General features: G+C 34.9%; 1 protein-coding gene and 1 long non-coding RNA gene across 4 annotated transcripts in view; one reads left to right on the top strand and one right to left on the bottom strand.

Moving 5' to 3' along the window:
• The window catches only part of LOC110446742, a 145,034-nt gene extending 124,069 nt beyond the window's left edge, over window positions 1–20,965 (top strand). The window contains exon 4 of the long non-coding RNA XR_002462497.1: window positions 20,797–20,965. This is a non-coding gene — a long non-coding RNA (uncharacterized LOC110446742). The remainder of the gene's footprint in view (window positions 1–20,796) is intronic.
• LOC110446740 (nuclear hormone receptor HR96-like) overlaps window positions 1–27,724 on the bottom strand; it is a 291,811-nt gene that overhangs the window by 174,537 nt on the left and 89,550 nt on the right. For 2 of the 3 annotated variants that reach the window (XM_021492033.1, XM_021492031.1), the window contains one exon: window positions 21,022–21,068. The exons of the other annotated variant lie outside the window; for it this stretch is intronic. Coding sequence is in view for 1 of the 2 variants with exons in the window: in XM_021492031.1 (XP_021347706.1) it covers window positions 21,022–21,068 (47 nt within the window). In the remaining variant the exon portion in view is untranslated. The remainder of the gene's footprint in view (window positions 1–21,021; window positions 21,069–27,724) is intronic. 3 annotated transcript variants of the gene reach the window in all.

Here is a 27,724-nt window from a genome sequence, read left to right as displayed (position 1 = left end):
CAGATCAAAGCTTCCATGAGTCAGATACCATTGTTGTGGTTATCCTTGGAATAGGACTTTCTATCTCAGAGATTTTACACCTATCACTTTCTTTGTTTACACCTACAGTTTTCTGTCTATTATTATAAAGTGAAACCTTGCTATACTGTCACCACTTTACAGTAAAACCTTGCTATACTGCCACAATTATATTTAAACCCCCGTTATACTTCCACATTTATAGTTAAACCCCTTTAAACTGCCACCACTTTACAGTAAAACCTTGCTATACTGCCACAATTATATTTAAACCCCCGTTATACTTCCACATTTATAGTTAAACCCCTTTAAACTGCCACCACTTTACAGTAAAACCTTGCTATACTGCCACAATTATATTTAAACCCCCGTTATACTTCCACATTTATAGTTAAACCCCTTTAAACTGCCACCACTTTACAGTAAAACCTTGCTATACTGCCACAATTATATTTAAACCCCCGTTATACTTCCACATTTATAGTTAAACCCCTTTAAACTGCCACCACTTTACAGTAAAACCTTGCTATACTGCCACAATTATATTTAAACCCCCGTTATACTTCCACATTTATAGTTAAACCCCTTTAAACTGCCACCACTTTACAGTAAAACCTTGCTATACTGCCACAATTATATTTAAACCCCCGTTATACTTCCACATTTATAGTTAAACCCCTTTAAACTGCCACCACTTTACAGTAAAACCTTGCTATACTGCCACAATTATATTTAAACCCCCGTTATACTTCCACATTTATAGTTAAACCCCTTTAAACTGCCACCACTTTACAGTAAAACCTTGCTATACTGCCACAATTATATTTAAACCCCCGTTATACTTCCACATTTATAGTTAAACCCCTTTAAACTGCCACCACTTTACAGTTTAACCTTGTTATACTGTCATCATTACACAGTTTAACCTTGTTATATATTGCCATTACTATACAGTAAAACCTTGTTATACTGCCACCATTATACAGTAAAACCTTGCTATACTGCCACCATTATACAGCAACCCTTTGTTAGACTCATCTCCCTTAAAATTTCTGAAAATAGAACTTCATAATTATTAACTCATTCACCCTTGAAGACACATTTGAACTCTTCCAATTCAAAGGTCGGAATAGTTCATTATGAAATTTCAGGGGTGAATGACTTAAGAATCTGAGTGTTCCATGCACTAAACTGTGGTTATCGTGTATACAGTATTACCTCCCCTTCCATTTTGTTTAGGAGATAGCACAGTTTGGCCAGGACACTGATGGGACCAGGGAGCTCAATCGGTTAGAGTGATAGTATAACAAATTCAGGTCTAGGGTTCAAACCCTGGTCTAGCCCCACTGAATTTTAACACTCGGAACACTGTTGTTGATTTAATTTATTTCAACTTCATTCATATTTTCATAAATTTTCAACGTATGGTTTTCTGATCAGAAATGATTTATCAATGCTTTATTGAAGAAACAGTTTCCAATGCATAGTAACAGCTTTTGGCAGTGGTATGGGATCTTAGTGTTAATTACCAAGTGTTCTAGTACATTACAGCTTTCATTTTTATCACTTCGTACATTATATCTTTCATTTTTATCACTTCGTTCATTATACCTTTCATTTTTATCACTTCGTTCATTATATCTTTCATTTTTATCACTTCGTACATTATATCTTTCATTTTTATCACTTCGTACATTATATCTTTCATTTCATCACTTAGTACATTATATCTTTCATTTTTATCACTTCGTACATTATATCTTTCATTTTTATCACCTCGTACATTATATCTTCCATTTCATCACTTAGAACATTATATCTTTTATTACTAAGTGAATCTGGTATAATACACAAACTGACCTAAGTCTAGCTAACCATTTATAAGAAATCTTTTGTAGGTTTCCCTGATGGAACTCTTTTTGAATGAAAATGCATGTCACACTTATTATGGTAGCATATATGTCCCTACATACAAATTTACCTATTTAGTTAAGGTCCTGTCTAAATTAATCTTGTGTATACCTCAAAAATGGAAAAGAAAATGTGACATCTGTCACTTCATTTCAAAGAACATCATGTTTGGCAATGAAAGAGAAAAAGAAATAACATTTCAAGAAATTAAGTTAAAAAATTAAACTTCCAAAGTTCCCTACTTATCAATTTATCCTCTGAATTCCTAAATGTTATTTCCTGCAATACCTTACATTTTTAGCACCACAGTCATAGATTGGTTTTTTCCCCTGTTGAAATTGCCAGTTAAAGAAAGCAGTATCATCTCATGATTAAATTTCAATGACATTCTGTTATGGGAACCTTAGCTTATATAATTTTCTCGTTTTATTTCAAAAGTCTTGTAATCGAAAGAAAAGTCTTGTTCAATGCAAGTTAATGCAATAAGCTCTTGCCAAATGCTGTTTCAAATTACCAAACTTTACTAAGAGTACTACTGACTAGCAGAAATGGCCATTTTGACACAACAAAATAGCCTCTTGTGGTAGAAATTTAATCCTCCGTCAGTAACCAAAATGCCAACAAAAAAGTGTAACAGGAGGAACTTATTATATCCTAAACACATTTTCTAAATTATTTCTACAATGGTACATAGGAACCCGATCTAGACCACGTGAAATGATGAATATCCTTGATCTGTTGTTTAAGCTCCCTGGGAATGTGAGAAGAAATATCAACCAATGATATAATTGGGTTATCCGTGTACCTGTCCTGTATTTTTAGAACATGGGCTCGAGAATTTTACTTAATGTTTGACACTTAATATCTTTATCCTACAATATATGTATTGTCGACATTTGAGGTGCACTAATCTTAGCTTGCATCCATCATATTTCATTCTATTTCGACAGAATTTCTAAGCTGTAAAAGATAAAACATCTTATTCTTTAACCCTTTTAACACTGTAGACCATAATCGACTCATCCAGATCGATGCATGGCAGAGTCTACTAAAGTTACATAGGGATGAAAGAGTTAAAGGACATAATATCAGGGATGATAATGCTGGCTGTTATATAAATAGATATTCCTTAATAAGCTATAATTGGCTATCATATTTATGTTTCTTTCATTAATCAGTTTTCAAAAATTATGTAAAATTACATGGTTAAGTGTTCTTCATAACATTGAAAACTAGAACTGTCGCCAGAATCATAGACTAATATCCCTTTTTAAATAAAGGGGCATAACTCCATAAAAGGGGAGGTAACACCAATTAATTGACTTATTTACCTCCCCTTGACAGTTTAAACCATATTTTATTCATATCAATAAACATGTACAATTACATAGACATTTCATTCTGATTATTGTGAAACAAGTACTATTGTACTTATACATAGTCCTTCTCTGAGGCAGGGGGGTAATTAATCAGTAAGATAACTAGAACAGTCAAACTTGTATTAAAAGACCACCCTTGCAAAGTCCAAAATAGTGATGTCTCAATATGAGTGGTCTCTTAATAAAGGTTCAACTTGTAATGAAATCACCACAAACAGGAACATTAAAAGTGGTCTCTTATCACAGTGGTCTTTCAATAGTGGGCATCATCACATAAGCCAGTCAAACTGTATGATAACCCACAGAAAGGTAATGATGAATCGGTCTATCCCCTTTTTTTTAATTGTTTTTACTTTTTCTGTTAGCCACCATCTACGGCCAACTCCCTTTTCACAGGCAAGTAAATACAAGTCTTTATATGGACAAAAATATTAAGACAATTTTACTTCATAAGACATGTTTTATTGCACATTTCCTGTGAAACAGAGTTGATTGTAAGTAACTATTTCCTCTTAATTGACTGGTGTATGTAGTTTGCCGAGTTGTAACCAATGAAAATCATTCTAGGTCAGAGGTCACCAATGAAAAGCCTTGTAGGTGTTTATACACATCGCAGGGTGTAAACATTCCTGTTACCACACTGCTGCTGTATTTAGTGCATTGTTTATTGATGAAACACACATAGTTACTGTATATATATAAATATACATCTGACAGTACAATGTTTCTGAAGGACAAACTTTGTTTCTTTAACGATTTCAATCTTTCCTGCCACCAATGTCATAACGAAGTCAGTGGGAATATATATACATCAGACAGTATAATTTTTCTGATGGACAAAATGTGTTTCTTTAACGATTTCTATCTTTCCTGCAGCCAATGTCATAATGACGTCGGTGTGAATATATATACATCAGACAGTATAATTTTTCTGATGGACAAAATTTGTTTCTTTAACGATTTCTATCTTTCCTGCCACCAATGTCATAACGAAGTCAGTGGGAATATATATACATCAGACAGTATAATTTTTCTGAAAGACAAAATTTGTTTCTTTAACGATTTCTATCTTTCTTGCCGCAAATGTCATATGACGTCAGTATGAATATACATACATCAGACTGTACAGGTTTTTTTGAAAGACAAAGTTTGCTTCTTAGTGTTTTTTTATCTTTCCAACATCCATGTTTGTCATATGACGTCAGTGTGAATATATACATCGGAAAGTACCATTTTTCTGAAGGACAAGGTTTGTTTCTTTAACGATTTCTATCTCTCCTGCAGCCAATGTCATATGACGTCAGTGTGAATATATATACATCAGACAGAACAGGTTTTTCTGAAGGACAAAGTTTGTTTCTTTGTGTTTTAGCTTTCCAACAGCCAATGTCATATGACCTCAAGTGTCCATAGATGATGGGATCATGGGGGGAGGGCTTGTGCAGACTTAGCCTATTGCTCAATTCAAAATGAAATCAGATTGATTTGATAAATTTTTTGAAATAAATTCCCAAAAGTTTTTTAAAACGGTGCTACCACACTGTGATTGTCATGTAACTTATTAATAACAGTGTACGCAGATGAATAAGCCACTTGAAGGTCATTCAAAGGTGCTATCAAAATGATGTCGTATGACGTCAGTGTCTGTAGATGATTGATCCACTCAAAGGTTATTTAAGATGCAGTCATAATGAAAATGTCAGGTAACAACAGGGTATCCATAGAAAATGTCCCTCGTCATATTATTCCTACTTATTATGTAGACATGTCTGGTTTGTTTGTGCTTTACCGCCTATTAACAGTCATGGTCGTTTAAGGACATGCCAGGTTTAGGTGGTAGCACCCGACCTGCGGCCAATACCTGTAGACATATATACAAATGACAGTTTTTCCAGATTACATACTTAACCCTTTCACCACTGTAGACAATAATGGACTCATCCAGATCAATGCATGGTAGTGTTTACTTTAGATACATAGGGTGAAAGGGTTATAGTTCCAGGTGTCAGATTTAAAAAGCATTTCAGACATTAATGCATGGTGTATGACAGAACGATAGTGTTTCATAATACTGACTGACAAATTACACAACATGTTTTATTATACGGGTTGTCAAACTAGACAACATGTTACATATTTCAGATTGCCAGATATGAGCGAGAGAGTGTCACAAACTGTATTTATCCTACAGTCAGTCAAATAGGCCGACAAATACAGTTACACCTCTTGTCATTTACATAAGACAATTTTTATATAGAACAGACTGTATGAGCAGGTAGGATTATATATACCCACTGGATAGAAAGGACAAATCTATGACAATATGACCTTGAGGACACCGCTTAATATGAAGCCATGTGCGGAATGTAATCTTCACGACCCTTGTGCGACCTTGCAATTTTGAAGATGCTGTTATTACACAACCAATCAAATTAAATCTAATTTCAAACTAACCGTCAATTAATAAAATATCTCTAATTGTTTTTAGTTAGAATGTCGCACGTGAACAATTACAGAATATGAATACTTCAAAACTTTTATACACCATTAGTAATGCTTCTACCTTTGTAAAAGTTGTCTGTCTGTAATATAGGGTGATTATGGGATGGAGAAGGATGGAAATGTCGTCAGTACATGTTATTACGAGAAGGAAAACAAACCCAGGGAGGTAATTTAATTGTGTTCCATCTTCACCAATCCCTTGCTGTTAGGCCAAACAAAACAATTGTTCAGCCGATCCCGTGCTGTAAGGCAAAAAAAGCAATTGTTTCACCGATACTGTGCTGTTAGGCCAAATAAAACAACTGTTTCATCGATTCGTGCTGTAAGGCAAAAAAAAATTGTTTCACTGATCCTGTGCTGTTAGGCTAAACAAAACAATTGTTTCACTGATCCCGTGCTGTTAGGCCAAACAAAACAATTGTTTCACTGATCCTGCACTGTTAGGCCAAACAAAACAATTGTTTCACTGATCCTGCACTGTTAGGCCAAACAAAACAATTGTTTCACTGATCCTGCACTGTTAGGCCAAACAAAACAATTGTTTCACTGATCCTGCACTGTTAGGCCAAACAAAACAATTGTTTCACTGATCCTGCACTGTTAGGCCAAACAAAACAATTGTTTCACTGATCCTGCACTGTTAGGCCAAACAAAACAATTGTTTCACTGATCCTGTGCTGTTAGGCCAAACAAAACAATTGTTTCACTGATCCTGTGCTGTTAGGCCAAACAAAACAATTGTTTCACTGATCCTGCACTGTTAGGCCAAACAAAACAATTGTTTCACTGATCCTGTGCTGTTAGGCCAAACAAAACAATTGTTTCACTGATCCTGTGCTGTTATAGGCCAAACAAACCAATTTGTATGTACTTGTATGTCATTTTCAGTTTCAGTTTATGTTTACAGGAATTTCCAAGACAATTAATGTACTTTACCTTTTGTGCAAGGATCCACAATTCCCAAATGGATTAAATGTGCATCTTAAATAGATCTACATCAAATTAACCATACCATAACCATGATACACTACATGAAATGACATTTCCATCATAAGAAGAGAAACAAAATGAAAAGTTCCCCCTCCTACTTGCTATTATTTCTTGGAACCAAAACAGAAAACACACCTACAACTCTGTTTGGCCTTAGAAAATTATTCATGCAAAACCGATTATCCTTAACATTAGTAATTATGTCTCCAAACTGTTATTGCTTTCTGAATCCTAACATTGTCATTGAACAACAGGCCCATGGGCCTTAACAGTCACCTGATATATTTATACAGAGAGTTGATTTTGTTTTTAACATGAACAGAAATATTATTCAAAGTGACAAAAAACAATAAAACCACCTTATTCAATATCTAGCATACAGATTTAAGACTAAAAAGTATTTGAAACGAGCACCTCTGATTCTAAACAAGGGAAATGAAGAAATTTTAGCACACTGACTCCTTTGAGCCTCACCCTACAGCCCTTGGGGGTAGGGCTGGCTCAAAATTTTCAAAGTATCAAACTGTCAACTCAAGGTTATAATTCCAATCAAGTTATTAACATGTAATATTCAAAGTATCATTTGCCATTATAAACCATAATAAATTTTGCCTCAGGTGACCTAAAAACAAAAGCTGGTTATGATGTAAAAACTATAATGTAAAAACCAACAACTTTGAAAGTAATAACACATAACTGAGCCTTTGTTACGTTCAAAACCTCTGATCCGGCAGATTTAGTTGTTGGCACTTCAGTCAACCATATCAAGTTGGTAACGATCATTCAGTCAACCATATCAAGTCGGTAACGATCATTCAGTCAACCATATCAAGTCGGTATTGATCATTCAGTCAACCATATCAAGTCGGTAACGATCATGAGGTCAGCTAGGTGTTTTCAACTAATAACTGTTTCAAAAATATTTTTTTCAAAAGATTAGCACATTTATTTATCAATTGAACCATGAAAACTGTAAGGTAGAATAAATCCGTGCTACTGATCAATAAGATGCTGGTTTACCACTGTCGTCTCCCTATATCCTCCTACGCCATCCACACAACACCGCAGATGTTCGTGAAACGTTACTGTTAATCAGACTGTTAATTAACCTATCCTATCATGGTCATATGTTAAATCCCAAACTGGGGAACATGGCGTTGATCAGACTGTTAATTAACCTTTCATCGTCATATGTTAAATCCCAAACTGTGGAACATGGCGATTTGAAGATTAAAGTTCTTTGACATAAATGCACTACTAAATCGTGAACATTATGATCCGTACCACAGTACCATGACAACATCTGTGTCAGACCTTTTTTTTTTTGAAAAACATGAATTTAAAGAAATTCTTTCTCTGAAGTGAAGGCAGTCAGATTTTTGTATTTCCTCCATTTTCCTGAGTTGTCTCCCTTTTATACCCAGCCCTTGGCTTTTGTAATTCACGAGAGGTTATAAACTTTGTGAGCATACATCCATCAGTGATTAGAATTCTACAATGCCAAAATATTTGAAGTACGTATCATAAAATAATGTCTGATTATAGAACTTCAAGCATAGCTGTATGATTTTTGCATATAAATTAACAAATTCATACATCTGTAAAAAAAAAAAAAAAAAAAAAAAAGCAGTCACACTCTTTGTACAACAAACTGAACTCATTCACCCCTGAAATTTCATAATGAACTATTCAAACCATTGAATGGGAGGAGTTCAAATGTGTCTTCAGGGATGAATGAGTTAATATTAAGTGTCAATCAATTAACATTTTCATTGAAACTAGAAAATGTCAGTAAGACTTTGGATGTCCCTTTAGCCCTGTGGTTGATCTATATATAGCAGCAATGACCTTGGCGATGACTCGGAAACCCTAAAATACAAACTTGACCTTTGTATAAAAAAAAAATGAAAATGTGTTAAGGAATGAAGTTTCTAAAATTGTGACAATGAATCGAGATGGGATAGGCATTATTGAAACATTGTGGAAGACACCACTCATATGACTGTCAAAATGGTGTTCTTTTTAAAATTTGAAAGTTGACTACCTGTAGTTAGATGATCATTATGGAATTAGTTACTGACATGTAAGCCTCAGGAAAACTAACAAATCTTTACATGAAAATCAATGTACTATACGGATTAACATAATTTTGGAGTTAACACATATTCAAAATAACCTTTGCATTAAAGCCATTTTGGTCCCTGTGGGGTATAACATATATATATTTAGAACCCATTTTATGGGCTTTCATAAACTTCAGGTTTTTTTGCTTGTAAATCTGCGTGAAAATATATGTATGCACAAGTATCATTCTCTGTTTGGTCAAAGATAGCATCACGATTATAAACAAATCAGCAATGCAGACAGAAGATTAAAATTCTCCCGTCAACAAGCAAATAATTTTCCTGAACCTGTAACAAAAAGACGGCTGCCGTTTCTGCAGAAGGAGAGTACCCCAGGTATATTTCTTTCACAGACACAACTCACATGACTGAGAAACATATGTAATTGAGTACCCGTATACATTGTATTTGAAATAAAGTTTCTTCTTTGAAATCACATCGGAAGAAGAATTTGTCAAATCGAGAAACATAAATATTTGTATCATCGCTGTCTAAATAGTGGTAATGTTTACATAAATGAAACAACTTAATTCATGTCAGCCTTCAGTAAAAAGTGAAAGCAACTGTGGAACTTTGAAAATTAACCGAACATATTACTTTATTGACAAATACTGTATAGTCTACCTAAGAAACTCAAAAGAAGAAAAACATCTCGAATTTATAAAAAAAATCCAACCCTTTTCTCCTCACAAGTAAAGTCTATATAAACGTAGGAGTTACCTGAGAAGTCTGTCTATTAAAGTTGAACTCTACCTGGGAAACTCTAAATAAGGAAAACATCTCAAAATTTACAAAAATTCCAACCCATTTCTTCACATAGGTGAGATCAGAACAACCTTATGAGGGTATTGAGAACTTAGTCCAACCTTTTCAGATCAATTACCAAAGCCGATTTTCCAATCAGTCTTCTTCTCAAGTAGAAATAATGTAGGGTGAGTACAGATTTAGCGCGTTAATAGAATGAAAGGAAAGGCTGCTCTCTGACATTTTGAGTGTATTTAGATATGGCCCGGCTCTCAATACATATAAGTTGAACTTTTCGCAAATTTACACTTGACTTTCAGAAGCCGGTGTACAGTTAAAAGGGTGCCTTGTATCCATGATTATCCAATGCCTTTGAAATTGTTTGGCGATACACAAACTCAGTTCTTTAATTTTCAAAATTGAACAAACAAACTTTTTGGTACTGATTTTTTATTTTATTTTTATTTATTTTTTAAATGGTTTCTGGTAAATACAAGCAAACAATTCTCTATGAAACAGTTCTTTTTTAAAACTGCCTTTTGAATGATTCAGGTACTTATATAATTTATATTATTTTTTAGTCTTTGAATTACTATATTTCATTAGAAAACTCACTCACAGCCCATCGACTTCTGGAAGTTTTCGGTTCAAAAGAAAGATCTCTTTCATGAACACGAAAGGAATGAATTTAAACATTCTGTTAAAGCAAGCATGCCTAAATTTTTTGTTGTATTGTTGTATTAAAATGAGACACTCCGACACCGGGGTTTTTTTTCCACCCAAATTCCTAGCCACTTACATCATCTGATATCGGAGCATTGTGAAGCGAGATGAATTGAAAGATAATTGAGAAGAATTATGGCGGACACACACTGACAGTCGGAGGTCCCGCGGACCGGTGAACCCTGTCATCGTCATTGTTGTTACACATACTACGGCCCTTCTTCTGACCCCCGCTTACATAGAGTCCCTCTGTCACCTTTCTGTAAGAAAGACCGTCTGTCAGAATGTGTACTTTTGGTAAAAACAAACCGTGGTAAGTTCTAATTGATTATGAATATGCATAGTACTACGAAAACTATTTGTCGCCAGGAGGAATATCCGATAAGGTGTATTCTGATAGACGGGAGGACAATGGTATTGTATACAAACCCTGGGTGTATAGGGTTTCTAGTGCATATACCCCTATCTCGAATCTTTTGTCACGGAGCAGACAGCAGAGACACCTTATCTGTCGGTTGACAGATCAGTCATTACAAATATCCTGTTGTCCTGATCTACATTATATCTAGTTCCTAACTACTATTTGACCTCAGGCACCCTACCGTATAGCTCCTGCAAATTACCCAGTCACCTCACAGAGCAGTCTAATCAACAGTTTAAAACTACCAGCAGGCCTTTTGCATCTTATCATATTAATCCTATGAAATGCCCTGTCAGCTTACATTTATTCAATCCAATAGTTTGAAACTTCCTGGTTACCTTCGACACCTGGCCATATAATTCCTATGAAACGCCCTGCCAGCTTACATTCATTCAAAATAATAGTTTGAAACTACTAGCAGGCCTTCAGCATCTTATCGTATTTATCCTATGAAATGCCTTGCCAGCTTACATTCATTCAAAACAATAGTTTGAAACTACTAGCAGGCCTTTGTCATCTTACTGTATTTATCCTATGAAATGCCCTGCCAACTTACATTCATTCAAAATAATAGTTTGAAACTATTATATATATAGCTAGCAGGCCTTCAGCATCTTATCGTATTTATCCTATGAAATGCCCTGCCAGCTTACATTCATTCAAAACAATAGTTTGAAACTACTAGCAGGTCTTTGGCATCTTACCGTATTTATCCTATGAAACACCCTGTCGTCTAACGTTCATTCAAACCACTATATAGTCACTCAAGCCAATGGTTTCAACTGCTAATTAAGTGACCTTTTACACCCTATCCTATTATTTCATTGGGCAAGGTAAGCTTAAACTTGGAAGAAAGGGGACAAAGAAAGAGTAGGTTTCAAATTCCAATCCAATTATTTTATATAAATCTGCTTTGAGGAATTTTTAAAGTTACAAAAATTTGAAAACATTTAGTGATGTATCAAAGCAATGAATAGCAAGTTTATTAGGGTATCTATGGTATATTGACACTCTGTCTTGAAATGTGAAACCAGTCATGCATATAAACAATATTCGTTGAGGAGGAAAATTCAGAACAAAGCTGAAGCCACAGAATATAATATCATATATATATAACAATAACACTCTCTGACATTTAGAACACGTTTGGGTCAAATACACCATTTCAAGTACCTAGCAGAGCATGGAAACTATTTTTTTGGACAAGATAACATCACTTTTCCTTTAAATTTTAAAGGGGGAAAAGAGTATATCGGATAACAATGATGCTAGCAATGAATATTTTTCAACATTTGTCGACAACTTAAACCTACTTCTCTGCCAACACAAAGATGATTTTTTTTTTTAAGTGAATTTAGTAAGTGTTACATATATAAGCCGAAAAACTGTCCAAAAAGGGATAGGGGTAGGTCAAGCCCACACTAAACAATAGATGATGTCACAATTTTGCTTTAAAACAAAGTTACAGACATAGATGACACCTATATAGTAAATGGCTTCTACTGGATGAATGCCTGTCTATCTCAGAATTACCTCCCACAACATTGGTATTTATACAGCTTGGTAGACTTGACCAATGAAGGCAAAATAACAAGTCTTTCACATCATACTTCTACTCAATTTCATAGCTGCGTATTCCTTTGGTATGACCGTTAACTTTCATCACAGAAGGCTACAAGCCAAATATCATGACTCCAGGCATTATGGCTTTGTAGAAGATATTGTTTAAAGGAAAAGTTGATGATGATTGGATGAACAGGATTAGCTCATGTGCACTAAGGTCAGGTAACCTAAAAATCTATTAAATATTTCATTATCCATTTAAAATATGGGATTGAAATATACATGTTTTCATACATAAAATTCAGTTCAGAAATCTCTTTAAAAGAGATTTCTCACAAATATAGAAAAATCAGTAAATAGAATAAATTTCTATGTAATATAGCCATACAAATTTTTCAAAGTTCTTTTAAAGAAACACCCATCCATAACAAAATGTGAAAAAGAATAAAATTTCTATATGATATTTTCAATACAGAAATAAAGCTGCTACATTTCCCCGTTTAAAGTCCCCAACACAAAGTGTCAAAGGGATGTAGAAATGGCCGTCAGTCAGAGAGTATCAAATTCCATAGATTGAAAATTAATGAGAAGGAAACCAATAGCAATGTGTCGATAATAGCTGCATTCATCTGGCGGAATTATACAGATTAGGGAGCCTAATCGGGCCTGACTTTACGGGGCTCCTTACCTGGCCCGAGGACACAAAGGCCTGGTGTGTACAGACCGATGGAGATAACTATGTGATAACAGGCATAATCATTGGAGGCGCTTATCTCCCTTGATCACCCTCCACTGTTACATTTAATTCGATCATTTCGAGTCAGGATGTTTCGCTATGTTGTTGCTGTATGCTGGGCCCTTACTGTGTGTATGTGTGTGTGTCGCGGGGCTGGTGTAATTGTGTGTCGTAGGGCTGGCGTAATTCACCCATTACCTGTCATTTTAAGTGACTATCATTACAGGTGCATAGAAAAGCGATGAAAACGGTCTAGTAATTGGCCTGTTACTGTTATAGCGATGCTTTCTATATGTCCCCCCTACGGCCGGTACAGAATATCTGTGTATGTGTATGTGCGGAAATTGATCATAATTATAATACTGCAGGGTAATCAATATAGAAAAAAAACATTAAATAAACTGTATTCATACTGGTATAATACACCACGTTTAATTCAATTTTTTCAATTGTAGAATTTATACAAATATTTTTGGGGACATAGCTATAGAATACAAATGGGACAATTAAACTGCCACATAATTGTCACCCAATCCAGCTATCATGTCTGTCACCACATTTGACCTTATAAATGCGCCTGCCCCCTAATTTATACACCTCCAAACAACGTTTCTGCAGGAATGACAATGTCACTCAATCTGTCTGTTTCTCGTTATCATTCTGTCTGTTCACTTCTTGTTAGGATTACTCCTTCGAAACTACAGAAACATCATTTGTTCATAGCATACAATAACTGACCAGAGGGTCACAGCTTGGTAGACTTGAACAATGAAGGCAAAATAACAAGTCTTTCACATCATACTTCTACTCAATTTCATAGCTGCGTATTCCTTGGGTATGACCGCAAACTTTCATCACAGCAGGCTACAAGCCAAATATCATGACTCCAGCCATTATGGCTTTGTAGAAGATATTGTTTAAAGGAAAAGTTGATGATGATTGGATGTATAGTGTCTATCAATGTCAACTTCTGATGTACTGTCTGATTTACCTCTAGAGTCAGTCGATAAATGACCAGTCTCATGTGTGACACTTGAGTATTTTTTCACGTTTGAGGTCAATTCTGGTACAACCTCACCACCTGTCTCATTTTCTGATGTGACTGATCATTTCTATTCTTCAGATGTTTTACATATGTTCATTAAAACTAATTACACCCCTATACAGAGATAGTAGCTCAAATATTTAGTGTAACATACAGGCAGCTCACTTAAATACCATATTTACCCCTGATAATCTGGTGGCGCAGTGGTTAACACACTCATCTTTTACCAAGACAACCGGGGTTCAACATACTGAGCGGATGAGGACAGGTATTGGATCACCTACCCAACAAGGACCAACATTACTGATTAATAAAATAAATTGGTAAAAGTTGTTTTGTAATTGTTGTAAAACCTAAAAAAACAAAGTTCATGTTAATATTATTATTTTGTAATAGGTTAACTTTTGTGACAGGCAAAGTTTGTTGCACAGGTAGATAATGTCACAGGTAAAGTTTGGTGCACAGGTAGATAATGTCACAGGTCAAGTTTGATGCACAGGCAGATATTGTCACAGGTAAAGTTTGGTGCACACATAGATAGTGTCACAGGTAAAGTTTGGTGCACAGGTAGATATTGTCACAGGTAAAGTTTAGAGCACAGGTAGATATTGTCACAGATAAATTTTGGTGCACAGGTAGATATTGTCTCATGTAAATTTTGATGCACAGGCAGATATTGTCACAGGTAAAGTTTGGTGCACAGGTAGAAAATGTCACAGGTAAAGTTTGATGCACAGGCAGATATTGTCACAGGTAAAGTTTGGTGCACAGGTAGATAATGTCACAGGTAAAGTTTGGTGCACAGGTAGATAATATCACAGGTAAAGTTTGGTGCACAGGTAGATATTGTCACATGTAAATTTTGGTGCACAGGTAGAAAGTGTCACAGGTAAAGTTTGGTGCACAGGTAGTTATTGTCACATGTAAATTTTGGTGCACAGGAAGAAAGTGTCACAGGTAAAGTTTGATGCACAGGTAGATATTGTCACATGTAAATTTTGGTGCACAAGTAGAAAGTGTCACAGGTAAAGTTTGGCGCACAGGTAGATAATATCACGGGTAAAGTTTGGTGCACAGATAGATAATATCACAGGTAAGGTTTGGTGCACAGGTAGATTATGTACTTTTGTCACATGTAAAGTTTGGTGCACAGGTAGATAATGTACTTTTGTCACATGTAAAGTTTGGTGTATAGGTAGATAATGTCACATGTACATTTTGGTGCACAGGTAGATATTTTCACAGGTAAAGTTTGTTGCACAGGTAGATAATGTCACAGGTAAAGTTTGTTGCAAAGGTAGATAGTGTCACAGGTAAAGTTTGATGCACAGGTAGAAAGTGTCACAGGTAAAGTTTGGTGCACAGGTAGATTATGTACTTTTGTCACAGGTAAAGTTTGATGCACAGGGAGATATTGTACTTTTGTCACAGGTTAAGTTTGGTGCACAGTTAGATTATATACTTTTGTCACATGTAAAGTTTGACGCAAAGGTAGATAATGTACTATTGTCAGAGGTAAAGTTTGGTGTACAGGTAGATTAATCATTTTGTCACAGGTTTAGTTTGGTGCACAGGTAGATAATGTCACAGAAAAAGTTTGGTGCACAGGTAGATAATGTACTTTTGTCACAGGTAAAGTTTAGTGCACAGGTAGATAATGTACCTGCTCTGCTATGATAATGATTGCAATACTTAAGATATATGCACATCTTTTTACACCTTGAGCTGTATGTCTTTCATATATACACTTACAGATCTAGGTCCAATGCTCTGCTTGGCCAGAAAAAAAGAAAAAAAAAGTTTTGATATAGAAAAAGTATCAGTAACATAAATCTCCTTGTGACTTGGATGCACAAATATACTCAGGATTAAGTAAATATGTATCAATCAACAAGCATAAGCAATGTACATACTTAAGGATGCCTAAGGAGGCCCTCTTATTTGTTTTTCATAAAAGAAGAGTTCAGTTACGACTGATCGTTTGTCAGAACTTCTATCCATAGGTTTTAAAAGTTAATGCGATGTAGACATTCACCAATATTACATTTAAGAATATATCTATATTTACCATATCTGTATTTACGCACATTTATGTATTTACACCGCACGAAACCCGTTTTCTTCAATTTTCTAAAATAACTGCTTTGTCAGGACCAAACGACATCAAAAGAAATACAACAGTATTTAGTACCATATGAAAATGTGCGGGCATCAATAATATGAAAAATCTATCATTATTCACATCAATGCAGCCTGGGAACAGAGTCAGTGCATAGTGTCTAACATTGGGGAAACTTCAGAAAATTAATACGTCAAAAAAATGCTAATGCACCGTGCGGGGCGTTTCATCTGTAGAAAACCTTTGTTTTCTCCACACTTTTCCGACGTTGGCATCCGAGCATTGAACGAGTTATTGTTTTAACACATTCATTCTGTACATCACATTACCATTGAAGAGTGCGAACGGTCCTATCCACTGGCAAACCCCAATCTTACTGACAGACGCAGGTGCTTGGCATTTTCCTTGTTGTTTGTTCCAAAACCCATAAGAAGTTCATGGTAAAAAATGAATGACTTACATACAAGATGTTTTATAGTATTGTACATTGTATGTCACCGTGGTTTCTCTGGTAGCCTCGCTTTGAGTACTTCTATAAACACCTCTGTAATGCAATTTTGATACAGCACGAAAGATAATCACATTTTAACCAAATTTCCATGAGTTTATTTAAACTGAGTTTTCTTTTTAATTACACATTTTTTGCCTCCTTACTTGATTAACTTTTAATTAATTCCTCAAAAGATTTTAAATTTAAAATTTTATGATGTTAACAAGTTTAATAACAAATGCAAGAAAATCTTCATAATCTACATTATATCATTTTCAAAGGACCCTTCAATAACATATAAACCTTGAATTCTAAAAGTTATGACTCCTAAAGTCTCATGATGAGTCAATCTTGCCTCACTCTCCCACCCTCCTCCCTCCAAGGTGTGACCTTGACCTTGACCTTATTTATAAAGACCTAAGAGAGGTTTATGACATAATGTCTATTCATGGTGCATCTGTATAAGAAATGCCATAAAAATATCATGAGACATATATTTGAGACAAACATCAGACTGAGTTCACTTTTGAACTCTCTGACCTTGACCTTTGGAGCAACAACCTACAAGAAGTATGTGACACCCCATCTAAACATTATCTATAATTAATTTCGCAAAATTGTTCTCAGGGGTTTAAAGTTTATTTCAAGGGGGGCAAGCATTGGTATCATTCAACCTCTAACCCCTGACCTGTGACACTGACCTTGACATTGCTTGATGCAACAAACATAAACAATGTTACAAAACACACTGTCTAGTCATGATACACATATCAAGGATTTATAAACAAATATTCATAGGTTCACAGGAAATGACCTTTGAACTTTGACAAGTTGTTGTGACCTTAACCTTTGGGTTATTGACTTTGGAGATGTATACAATTCATCAACAGGTCAAAATTCATCCATAGATGAAAACTCAAACAGGAAATGTTACTGTTGTTTAGAGTAACAGACTGGACAATTAATAGAAAGATTTGACTTTTAAGCCCTAACTTTGACCTTGACCTTGACCTTAGCAGAAATTGATCCCCCCAAAAATTAAAAGAACCTATGTCTGGTTATGATACAATTGTCTATGAAGTTTCATGGTCCGCAACATACACATACAAACTTTCACGTGAGTGCATATGTATTGCTACAAGCATGATGTAGGTTTGCATACAGAACTAAAAAAATATCCAAATATTGTTCTACAGCTGAAAGGACACTCCCACCCACACAGAAACATGGATACACAAATGATTTAATAAAGGGAATTTTTTGTCACTAGTGAATATGCACACACACACAGAAACTTGATTAAATATGCATTTACATAAAATATACACACATGAAAATAACAAAACCCAGATAATGTCCAAAGCAATATTCTTGTATATACGCCCCGTAGGATACAGCCTCTGTTTGACAAAACCCTTAAAATCTTATCTCATTCAGACGGATACAAAGTTCTGCAAGTGTATGTAACTCTACAGCACTTGAGACATGAATCATCATTTATTTCTTAAAATATTCTTTTATACAAGAAAAATTAATGGTCGTCTGCAGATTCACATTAAAATATAGATCTACAGGGGGGACTGTACACTACTCTGAGACACAACTGTTGTGACGTTTTCAAGCTTTATTCCTCCATAACTTTCGTTTCTAATGTCATAATTTTTATCTCGTTTGTCACAAATACCTATTATGTATGGCGATAGATAAATTCTATAGAGAAGCTAGTCACTGGATCACGATCATTTACACAAACATTTTAGTCATAAGATCTAGATTAAATGTCCTCGTTTTAACCCATTAAAACCAATTTCCACCAATTTCTGTTTTATACACAGCTTCGGTATGTCATTCCCAGAAGCCTGGAGTCATTAACTTTGTATTAATAACGAAGCACTTGAGCTACAGAAAACTACCTATAACTTCATTTTCAATTTCCGTTTTTGTTACGGACCATCCAGTGTGTTCAATACAAGGACTAAATCCGTCAGACCTCACATATTTCTATTTCCTTTTTTGAAATCTTCACAATTATGTTCCAAAGAAACGTCATTTTCTTATATTACCATAAAAAAAACCATCAAATTTCTAATCCATTATTTGATCTCGATTTTGAATTGTGCAAACGAAGTCAATATTTCTACACATAAAACATGACCATTGTTAAAACGTGTTATACAGACAACGCAGAAACACATTTTGTAATATTTTACAAATTTAAATGCAGGACACTTCAATAGACTTGATGTGGAGAAATGAATTTTACAGATTTATTTATGAGAAATTATTTACAGCAAACTGCAACGAAAGGTATATACTAAGTAGTCGCTTATATATGGAAAAACGATAAAATTTGCATATTTAATATGTAGGTTTTATATTATGCAGAGAAGCATGGTGATATATGAAAACTAATGTTTTTTTAAGTGAACCAACGTCTGAGGTAAGGTAACTACCTAACAAATACCATGTCACATTACCCAAGGTCACTTAATTGTTGGACGTTTTCTAACTTGGGCGTCAAATGAGATAAGTGTCCAATTCGTTAAATAATTCTTATCCTAAAATTTTATAAACCAAAGGTTAAGGAGGCTTAATTAAAAAATTGAATTTCAAGTCTGACATACATTAAGAATGATATAAAAAAAAAAAAACAGTGAAGAAATTTGAATTTTAATGTTGAGAGTTCATACAAAATATGAAATGAGATCCTGAATTAAATATGAAACTACCCTTAAAAATATTATTTGCTTATAATCAACTGACATATAATACCCTAGAATAAACAGATACTTAATTACCTCAATCATGTGTCTAATACTTGACAGTTAAATTTGAAACTTAACTTTAGCACAGTACAGAGAAGCACAGTACAGAGATAAAAGTGCATGAAGGCGTATCGCTATAGATTGTCAGCTCTGGGCAGGACCACAGTTTTCAAAAGTATTAACCTTCATTTGTTAATTTTCCAGTGTCGAAGATGCAACTTTTGCCAGATTTCAAAAAAAACTGAAACTGCATAGTTAACACTTGACCTGTATACAAATTCAGTGGAAATATATGTTGCTCTTCTAGAGAAATAGTCAGGACTTCAAAATTGAATGCAAATAGGAACATAACTTCAGAGAATGTGAAAATTTAAGTTGTATAGTTAACATCTTTAAAACCTAAGAAACAAATATTTGTTAGAGCTGGCCCAACACAGTAGAACATGATACTGCACATTTTTTTTGCCAAGATGTTGATGTCAGCTCTGCAAGCAAATGATAGTTTATGAAATGCCTCCTACTATAATATTTATGTGCACATATCCTTGATGATATCACATTACCACAGACCAGCAAGGTAATAATTGTTTATGGAGTACAATGTATCTCATATTATTTAACATATCGCTGTTCCCATCCAAAATTTGATACTAGTAAAGTTCATGTCCTTTCCATACTATCATTTATCTCCTATTTTTCAGTTAAACACAATACCAGGATTTAATTATTTGAAAATATCATCTGACTTCATGTAAATCAGTGTGTAATAAAAGTAAGTCTAAATGTTGTTGGCTGATTTGCGCCATTTTGTTGATGAATTAATAAACCTGAATTCTTGTATTTCGATTCCTGAAAAATGAGAACATATCAACTTTTATTCTCATAATTATTTTTTTTTCGCCCCGTAAAGACAAAACAACAAGACTTAAGGGCACAAATCAGGCCATCGTATTAAACTCATTTAAAACTTAACTGGAACTTGATCAAAATCTTTGGATAGCAAAATACTCGAAAGTACAAAGGCCAGGACAGGAACTCTTATTTCCTGCATAAAGCCTTTCTGAAAAAAATCCTTCTTTTTGTATCACTTTCCAAAAAAAGATTAAAATAACAGAGAGAAAAAATGGTTGCATCAAAGATTTTTTGGGAAATGCAGCAAAACAAATATTGTTTGATAGCTACTGTTTATGTTTTTATGTCTTTTGTAATGAATGCTACAAGTATATACATATATTTGTTTTCCAAAATATTTTTATTTTTATTTTAGATGGAGTCAAGCATAATCAAAGACAGCAATCAGAAAGACTGGCTGTATTCTTTGCACCATGGGAGCTATTTGTCCAATCATAGAAAGACAAAAAAGACACAAAATCTATAGATTGTTCGTTCAGCTTGTGAAAATGTTCGAAATAAAGACAAATCTGAAATAGAAGAACACAAAATGCTTTGTTTTTATTCATCAGAGTTCAAAATACGAGGAAAGTGTACTCACAACGCCATCTATATCCAGGACTGATGAGTGAAAGTCAAGGTCACAACCTGGAAGGAAACAATGACGTATATCAGTATCTTTGTCGAAATCACAGGTAAATATCTTGGTCACGTATTTAAAACATACAGATAGTTCGAAAACGATCCCTCAGGCTGTATGCTATCTTGCACATTATACCTGTCATTTGTGTAAGAGTCGTATGCCTTTTAACTGTTAGAATACTTCTTCATATATTAAACATTATGTTAGAGTTATCTCCCTTTTTAGTGTATGGATAACTTACACAATACACCCGTGATTTGTGTTGTATGTATCTCCCTTAACGATGTATGGATATAACTTACACCTTAAGGCTGTATGCTACCTTACACATTTTACCTGTAATTTATGTTAGAGTTCTTGCCCTTAAGACTGTATGCTACCTTACACATTTTACCTGTAATTTATGTTAGAGTTCTTGCCCTTAATACTGTATGCTACCTTACACATTTTACCTGTAATTTATGTTAGAGTTCTCGCCCTTAAGGCTGTATGCTACCTTACACAATATACCTGTAGTTTATGTGAGTTCTCTCCCTTAAGGCTGTATGCTACCTTACACATTTTACCTGTAATTTATGTAAGAGTTCTCGCCCTTAAGGCTGTATGCTACCTTACACATTTTACCTGTTATTTATGTTAGAGTTCTCGCCCTTAAAGCTGTATGCTAGCTTATACATAACACATGTGATTCATTTTAGAGATCTCGCCCTTAAGGCTGTATGCTAGCTAGCTTACACATTATACCTGTTATTTATGTGAGTTCTCTCCCTTAAGGCTGTATGCTAGCTTACACATTATACCTGTAATTTATGTAAGAGTTCTCTCCCTTAAGGCTGTATGCTAGCTTATACATTACACATGTGATTCGTTTTAGAGAACATCGCCCTTAAGGCTGTATGCTAGCTTACACATTATACATGAGATTTCTGTAAGAGTTATCTCCCTTAAGGCTGTATGCTACCTTAAACATTGTACCTGTAGTTTATGCCAGACTTATCTAAGATAAGTGATTTATACAACACTCAAGACAGATATATATAGAAAGTTATTAATACAAAATTCCATAGGTTTACATATGTATCAACAGGATGTGGCCAAACAAACTTGATTGGCAGATTTCTGTACTGGAAGTGATGCATACAGTATCAAGAGACACATAAAGTTCACTAAAGGTAAAGGGCACTACTATATCAGTTAAAATTGAGAGGAAGATTTCCACTCGACTTGGAGTATTTTCCTTTTTAGTAAAGAAGATGCATGAAGAAACCCAAAGAGAGTTTTTCAGGCTTAGAGTAACTCCTCTATGAATGTTATTCATGCACATTCTGGCCCATAAACTTGACACTGTTTTTTGTGTTTTCTTTTTTATGTGTAAAATTTTCAAACATTCAAATTTTGAAGAATTATAGTTCTGTAAAATGCATGGCAATATGTGATATGGAACACATCTTTTGAAAAGGATATAAACAAATATTTCACAGTAGTGACAATGGTAACATCATAGTTTAACTTTGTGATTTTCTTTACCTTAAAGACAGAACTACAGAAAATGATTCAATTAATAAATTATATCCAAACAGATTTTTTGTATTTTGGAATATAATAATCACGATAACCTGATGAGACATTTTTAAAATAAAGTTTCAGCGTTATTTACACTAATTTATCTTTTATATTTCAAGTTACATGCCATAACCCTTAAATTACAGAAAAGACTGAGCACCTCCATTCAACAAGGTTTAACAAACTACACAAATATGTCTGTAGTTATATCAAAGGCACAGTATATTTGGTGAATATGGTTAACTTGGATACTTTTCTCTTGCATGGAGATTTTTTTATTTTTTTTTTGCTGAAGAGAACTAAACAAGGGTGTTGCAAAAAAAATACTCGTACAGAAAAAACGCCTGCAATTTCTAGGCTAATGAACATTTTAATCATCATAGAAATTCAAAGAATTTTTCCTTCTATAGATTTTGCCGCAGTTAGAACAAGCAGTCTCAAACTAACGGTTAATAAGCGACAATTTCTTTTTCAATTTCCATTGCCAAAAGTCGAAATTTTCAACTGTTTGGTAATTGAAAAGTGTTCAAATTAATTTTCTCATGAGTATGCCCAACACAAGGCCATAATTAAAATAAGTTAGCATTGTCGGTGAATAGCCGCGCATCATTGGTGTCTGAACATGTGACAACAATGGCTTGTACGTGTCACGTTTCCACTAAATTTTGTATGTCTGATGAAATATTCACTTGTCATCCAAACCACACTCTTTGAATTTCATTTTGGAGTTCTTTTATTGTGTCGTTTCGAGCTAATTTAAACAAAAAACAAATTGTTGTAGTTGTCACCTAGATAGCTGAATATAAAATTTTGTTACACAATCTGGTCTAAGATTAATAACGACAAGCTTTTTCTTACCCTTCTAAACATGTACGCTCTTTTTCAGAGGAAACAGCTTTTAACTGGAATTCATTTGTGAGGTTTTATTTGAACAAATGGTTGATAGAACTACTCTTTATTTGGTTCTATATCAAACGTATAACTGAATATTTTTCCTTTTTCTTTTTTCAAATCTTATAACTTTTCAAATTGTTCATCTATTTCATGCATAAATATTAACAAGAAGCCCATGAGCCTTAACGGTCACCTGATATATTAATACAGAGAGTTGATTTTTGGTTTTAACAAATTCCAATCAAGTTATCAACATGTCATATTCAAAGTATCATTTGCCATTATAAACCATAACAAATTTTGCACCTGATACTGATAATGCTAACCCAAATTGAATTACTTCCAATGGCAATTAAACAAATGTTGGTCCAAAATGTGATTTCCCTGTATAAACTATAGTAAAGTTTACCCCCTCTCCACTGGGAAACATGAGACCCCAGGGTCATGAAATTCACAAATTTGGTAAAGCACCTTAAGACCCTTCCATCTATGAAGAGTATTTGATTCTACCATATCTGGGTCTTGAGAAGAAGATTTTTGAAATTTCAGTCAATTCAACCGTTTTTGGCCCGACCCATCAGCCACTGGGGGTCAGTCAGGGCTGATATGTGCATACCATCAAACTGCTACCCAATACTGATCATGCTAACCTAAATTGAATTACTTCCAATGGCAATTAAACAAATGTTGGTCTAAAATGTGATTTCCCTATATAAACTATAGTAAAGTTTACCCCCTCCCCAGGGGGAAACGCAACACCCCAGGGTCAAGAAATTCACAATTTTAGTGAAGCACCTTAAGACCCTTCAATCTATGAAGAATGTGTAAGCCCCTGGGGGCTGGGGACCATATAATTCCCAATTCTAGTTGACCTTTGGCCATGAAAGGTTTCTGCAAAATTTCATTGAAATTGGTTCAGGGGTTTTGGAGAAGAAGTCGAAAATGTAAATTGTTTACGGACACACGCCAGACTCCGGACGCTGGACGACGCCGGACAAAAGGCGATCGCAATAGGTCACTTGAGATTTTGTCTCTGGTGACCTAAAAACTGGGATGATTTGATACAGACAATCAAAGTGATTGATATAGTCAATTAAAGCAATAGTCAGCTACAGGGTACTTGGTACATATGTATCTTCATCCTTCAGCTCAAATTTTCAAAGTACAGTATATGCTAGGTATTTGAATTAGCAAACTGTTTTGCATTCAATATATCACAAAATTGAAACCCTCACTTCAGTCAGTATCTTTAACTTATAACCAATATTAATTTTCTCTATGAAATGAAAATATATTTTATTTATGATGTAGAACCAAACTATATTAAGAACGATATTGATAATGAAACACCTTCATTTTTTAAAATAATTATGAAATTAAAACAATTCTTCAAAGATGAACAATTATGAACTAAATTGATTTTTCCAATGATATCTTAAATGCACTTTCTTCATAAGTGAACAACGTTAGAGTTAACATGTACCGTACAGGTACATAAACACATTTTTGAAAACTCGTATAACTTCAGGATGTTTTTTGATGGAAGCATCGATGAAACCTTAACATACGTCTCAAACCTGTGCCTCAATGCAATGATTGACGCCCCGACGCAATGATTGACGACGGACAGATTTGGCTAACTCTTATTGCAAAGTGTAACAAACAACACTTGCGATTGTCAATTTATTCGGAAAGCTTTATACAAGAAAGCAATTTTTACCCAACCAGGTACTTTGCAGTTTGACCTTATCATTACAAGAGAATTTTAAATACGAATTAGAATGCTGCACCATACACATACTTAGCTGGATCACTACGATCACAAAGACATAATCCTCCGAATTAAAGAATCGAAAAGTGAAAATAATTTGTCAGACGTTACATTCTATTCGAAAGTCAAGTGTAGGTACCATGCATGACTGTTGAGATCTTGAAATTGATATATATCCAATCCCCCAAATAATATATGGAAAAACTGAAAGTTTGCTGAGCAGCTGTAGTCTAGGCATTCTGGTTTACGTATGGCATTCTCGAGTTCACACTGCCGTGCCTTTCACAAGTTTGCCCATGTTAACAGAAGTTTATCAGATTTGGGTATTTTTCAAATTTTATTTTCTGGATAGAAATCAACACATGCATATAAACCAAGGTTGAACCTCAGAAAAAAACATCACATTGGGTAGCGAGAAGTGGGAGTGCACGGGAATCTACTGGAGAAATGGCTTATTTTTGTGTGCACTACATTTATTTTGGAAACAAGAGGCTCAGATGGCCTGTATCACTCACCTGGAAAATAAAGTAACCATGGGAAATTATTCTTATTACAAACAATCCCGCCAATGGTACAGAAGAGGTATTTTAAAGAATGAAACCTCAAATTCCCCTATAAAGCCCAGCGACTCTGCACCGAAAGGGGCCACACCCATCATTTATACAAAATTAAGCCCCCTTCGCCCAAGGATGCTCCAGGCAAAATTTGGATAAAATCCCTCAAATGGTACATAAGGAGAAAGATTTTAAAGATTTAATTAAACCTCAAATTTCCCTTTTAAGCCCTACCCATCTGTAACCAAAGGGACACACCCACCGTTTATACAAGATCAAGTCCTTTTTGCCCAAGGATGCTCCAGACCAAATTAGGATAAAAACAAGAGGCCCATGGGCCTTAACGGTCACCTGATATATTTATACACAGAGATATTGAGAAATATTATTCAAAGTGACAAAAAACAATAAAACCACCTCATTCAATATATAGCATACAGATTTATGACTAAAAAGTATTTGAAACTAGCATCTCTGATTCTAAACAAGGAAAATGAAGAAATTTTAGCACACTGACTGACTCCTTTGGGCCCCACCATACAGCCCTTGGGGGTATATAGGGCTGGTTCAAAAAGTTCATAGTATCAAACTGTCAACTCAGAGTTATAATTCCAAGTTATTAACATGTAATATTCAAAGTATCATTTGCCATTATAAACCATAACACATTTTTGGAATGAAATCCCTAAATGCCTGTGTTAAAAGAAGGATTTTAAAGGTTTACCTTTGTTTCCCTTATTTGGCCCCACCCCTCAGGGGGAAGGGGGGGCCACACCCACCGTTTATACAAAATTGAGTGCCCTTGGCCTACGGATGCTCCAGACTAAATGAGGATAAAATCCCTTTATCCCTACGGTAGAAGAATTTTAAAAGATTTTTACCACGAATTTCCCTGTTGGGCCCCGCCCCTCTGCACCCAGGGGTCCCTACCCACCATTTATACAAAATTGAGTGCTCTTGGCCCATGTATGCTCCAGACTAAATTAGGATAAAATCCTGTTATCCCTACGGTAGAAGAAGGATTTTAAAGGTATACCTCTGCTTCCCCTATTGGGCCCCGCTTCTCTGCCCCCAGGGGGCCACACCCACGTTTTATACATAATTGATTGCCCTTGGCCCAAGGATGCTCCAGACCAAATTTAGTCAAAAATTATTATCACTTTCATGATTGTTTACTGAGGTTTATTGCACTGTTTTGTTATTTAAAGAAGGGAACAGGAAAACCCTTTTTCCCTTTGGGCCCCTGAAAGAAGCCAGCCCCCTTTTCCAAATATGGATCAACATCACCTAGACGTACGGTTACTTTCTTCATATTTTGGTAGTAATTGGCTCAGTGGTTTTTGACAAGATATCTACCAAAGAAAAAGTGTATAGACAGTGTACAACTGACAATAACAGATTGTGATTAGCTCCAACACTTAGTCAGGTAACCCAAAACATTTAAATAAACTAACATGCCAGCCAAAATCAAGGAAAAGTTACACTATTAGAGGAGGGGGGTCATAAATCCTCTCCCTTCTCAACCATTATAATGCCTGTCTATTATCCAGCATTACAATCTACTCCCTCCCTCTCACTAACCATTAAATTCCCTTCCTCTACCATTATATTCCCTACCTCTCCCTAACCATTATAATCTGTCCCTCTTCCAACCATTATACTTCCTATACCTCTCCCTAACCATACTACTCCCTACCTTTTCCTATAACCATTATACTCCCTACCTCTCCAAAACCATTATACAACCTCCCTCTCCCTAACCATTATACTCCCTACTTTTCCCAAACCATTATACTCCCTACCTCTCCCTAACCGTTATACTCCCTACCTCTCCAACACCATTATACAATCTCCTCCTCCCTAACCATAATACCCCCCC

The sequence above is a fragment of the Mizuhopecten yessoensis genome, unplaced genomic scaffold (genome assembly GCF_002113885.1).
Source record: "Mizuhopecten yessoensis strain PY_sf001 unplaced genomic scaffold, ASM211388v2 scaffold2977, whole genome shotgun sequence".
Classification (NCBI taxonomy): domain Eukaryota; kingdom Metazoa; phylum Mollusca; class Bivalvia; order Pectinida; family Pectinidae; genus Mizuhopecten; species Mizuhopecten yessoensis.
The sequence above is the reverse complement of the archived record's forward strand: the minus strand, read 5'-3'. Positions and strand labels throughout refer to the sequence as shown.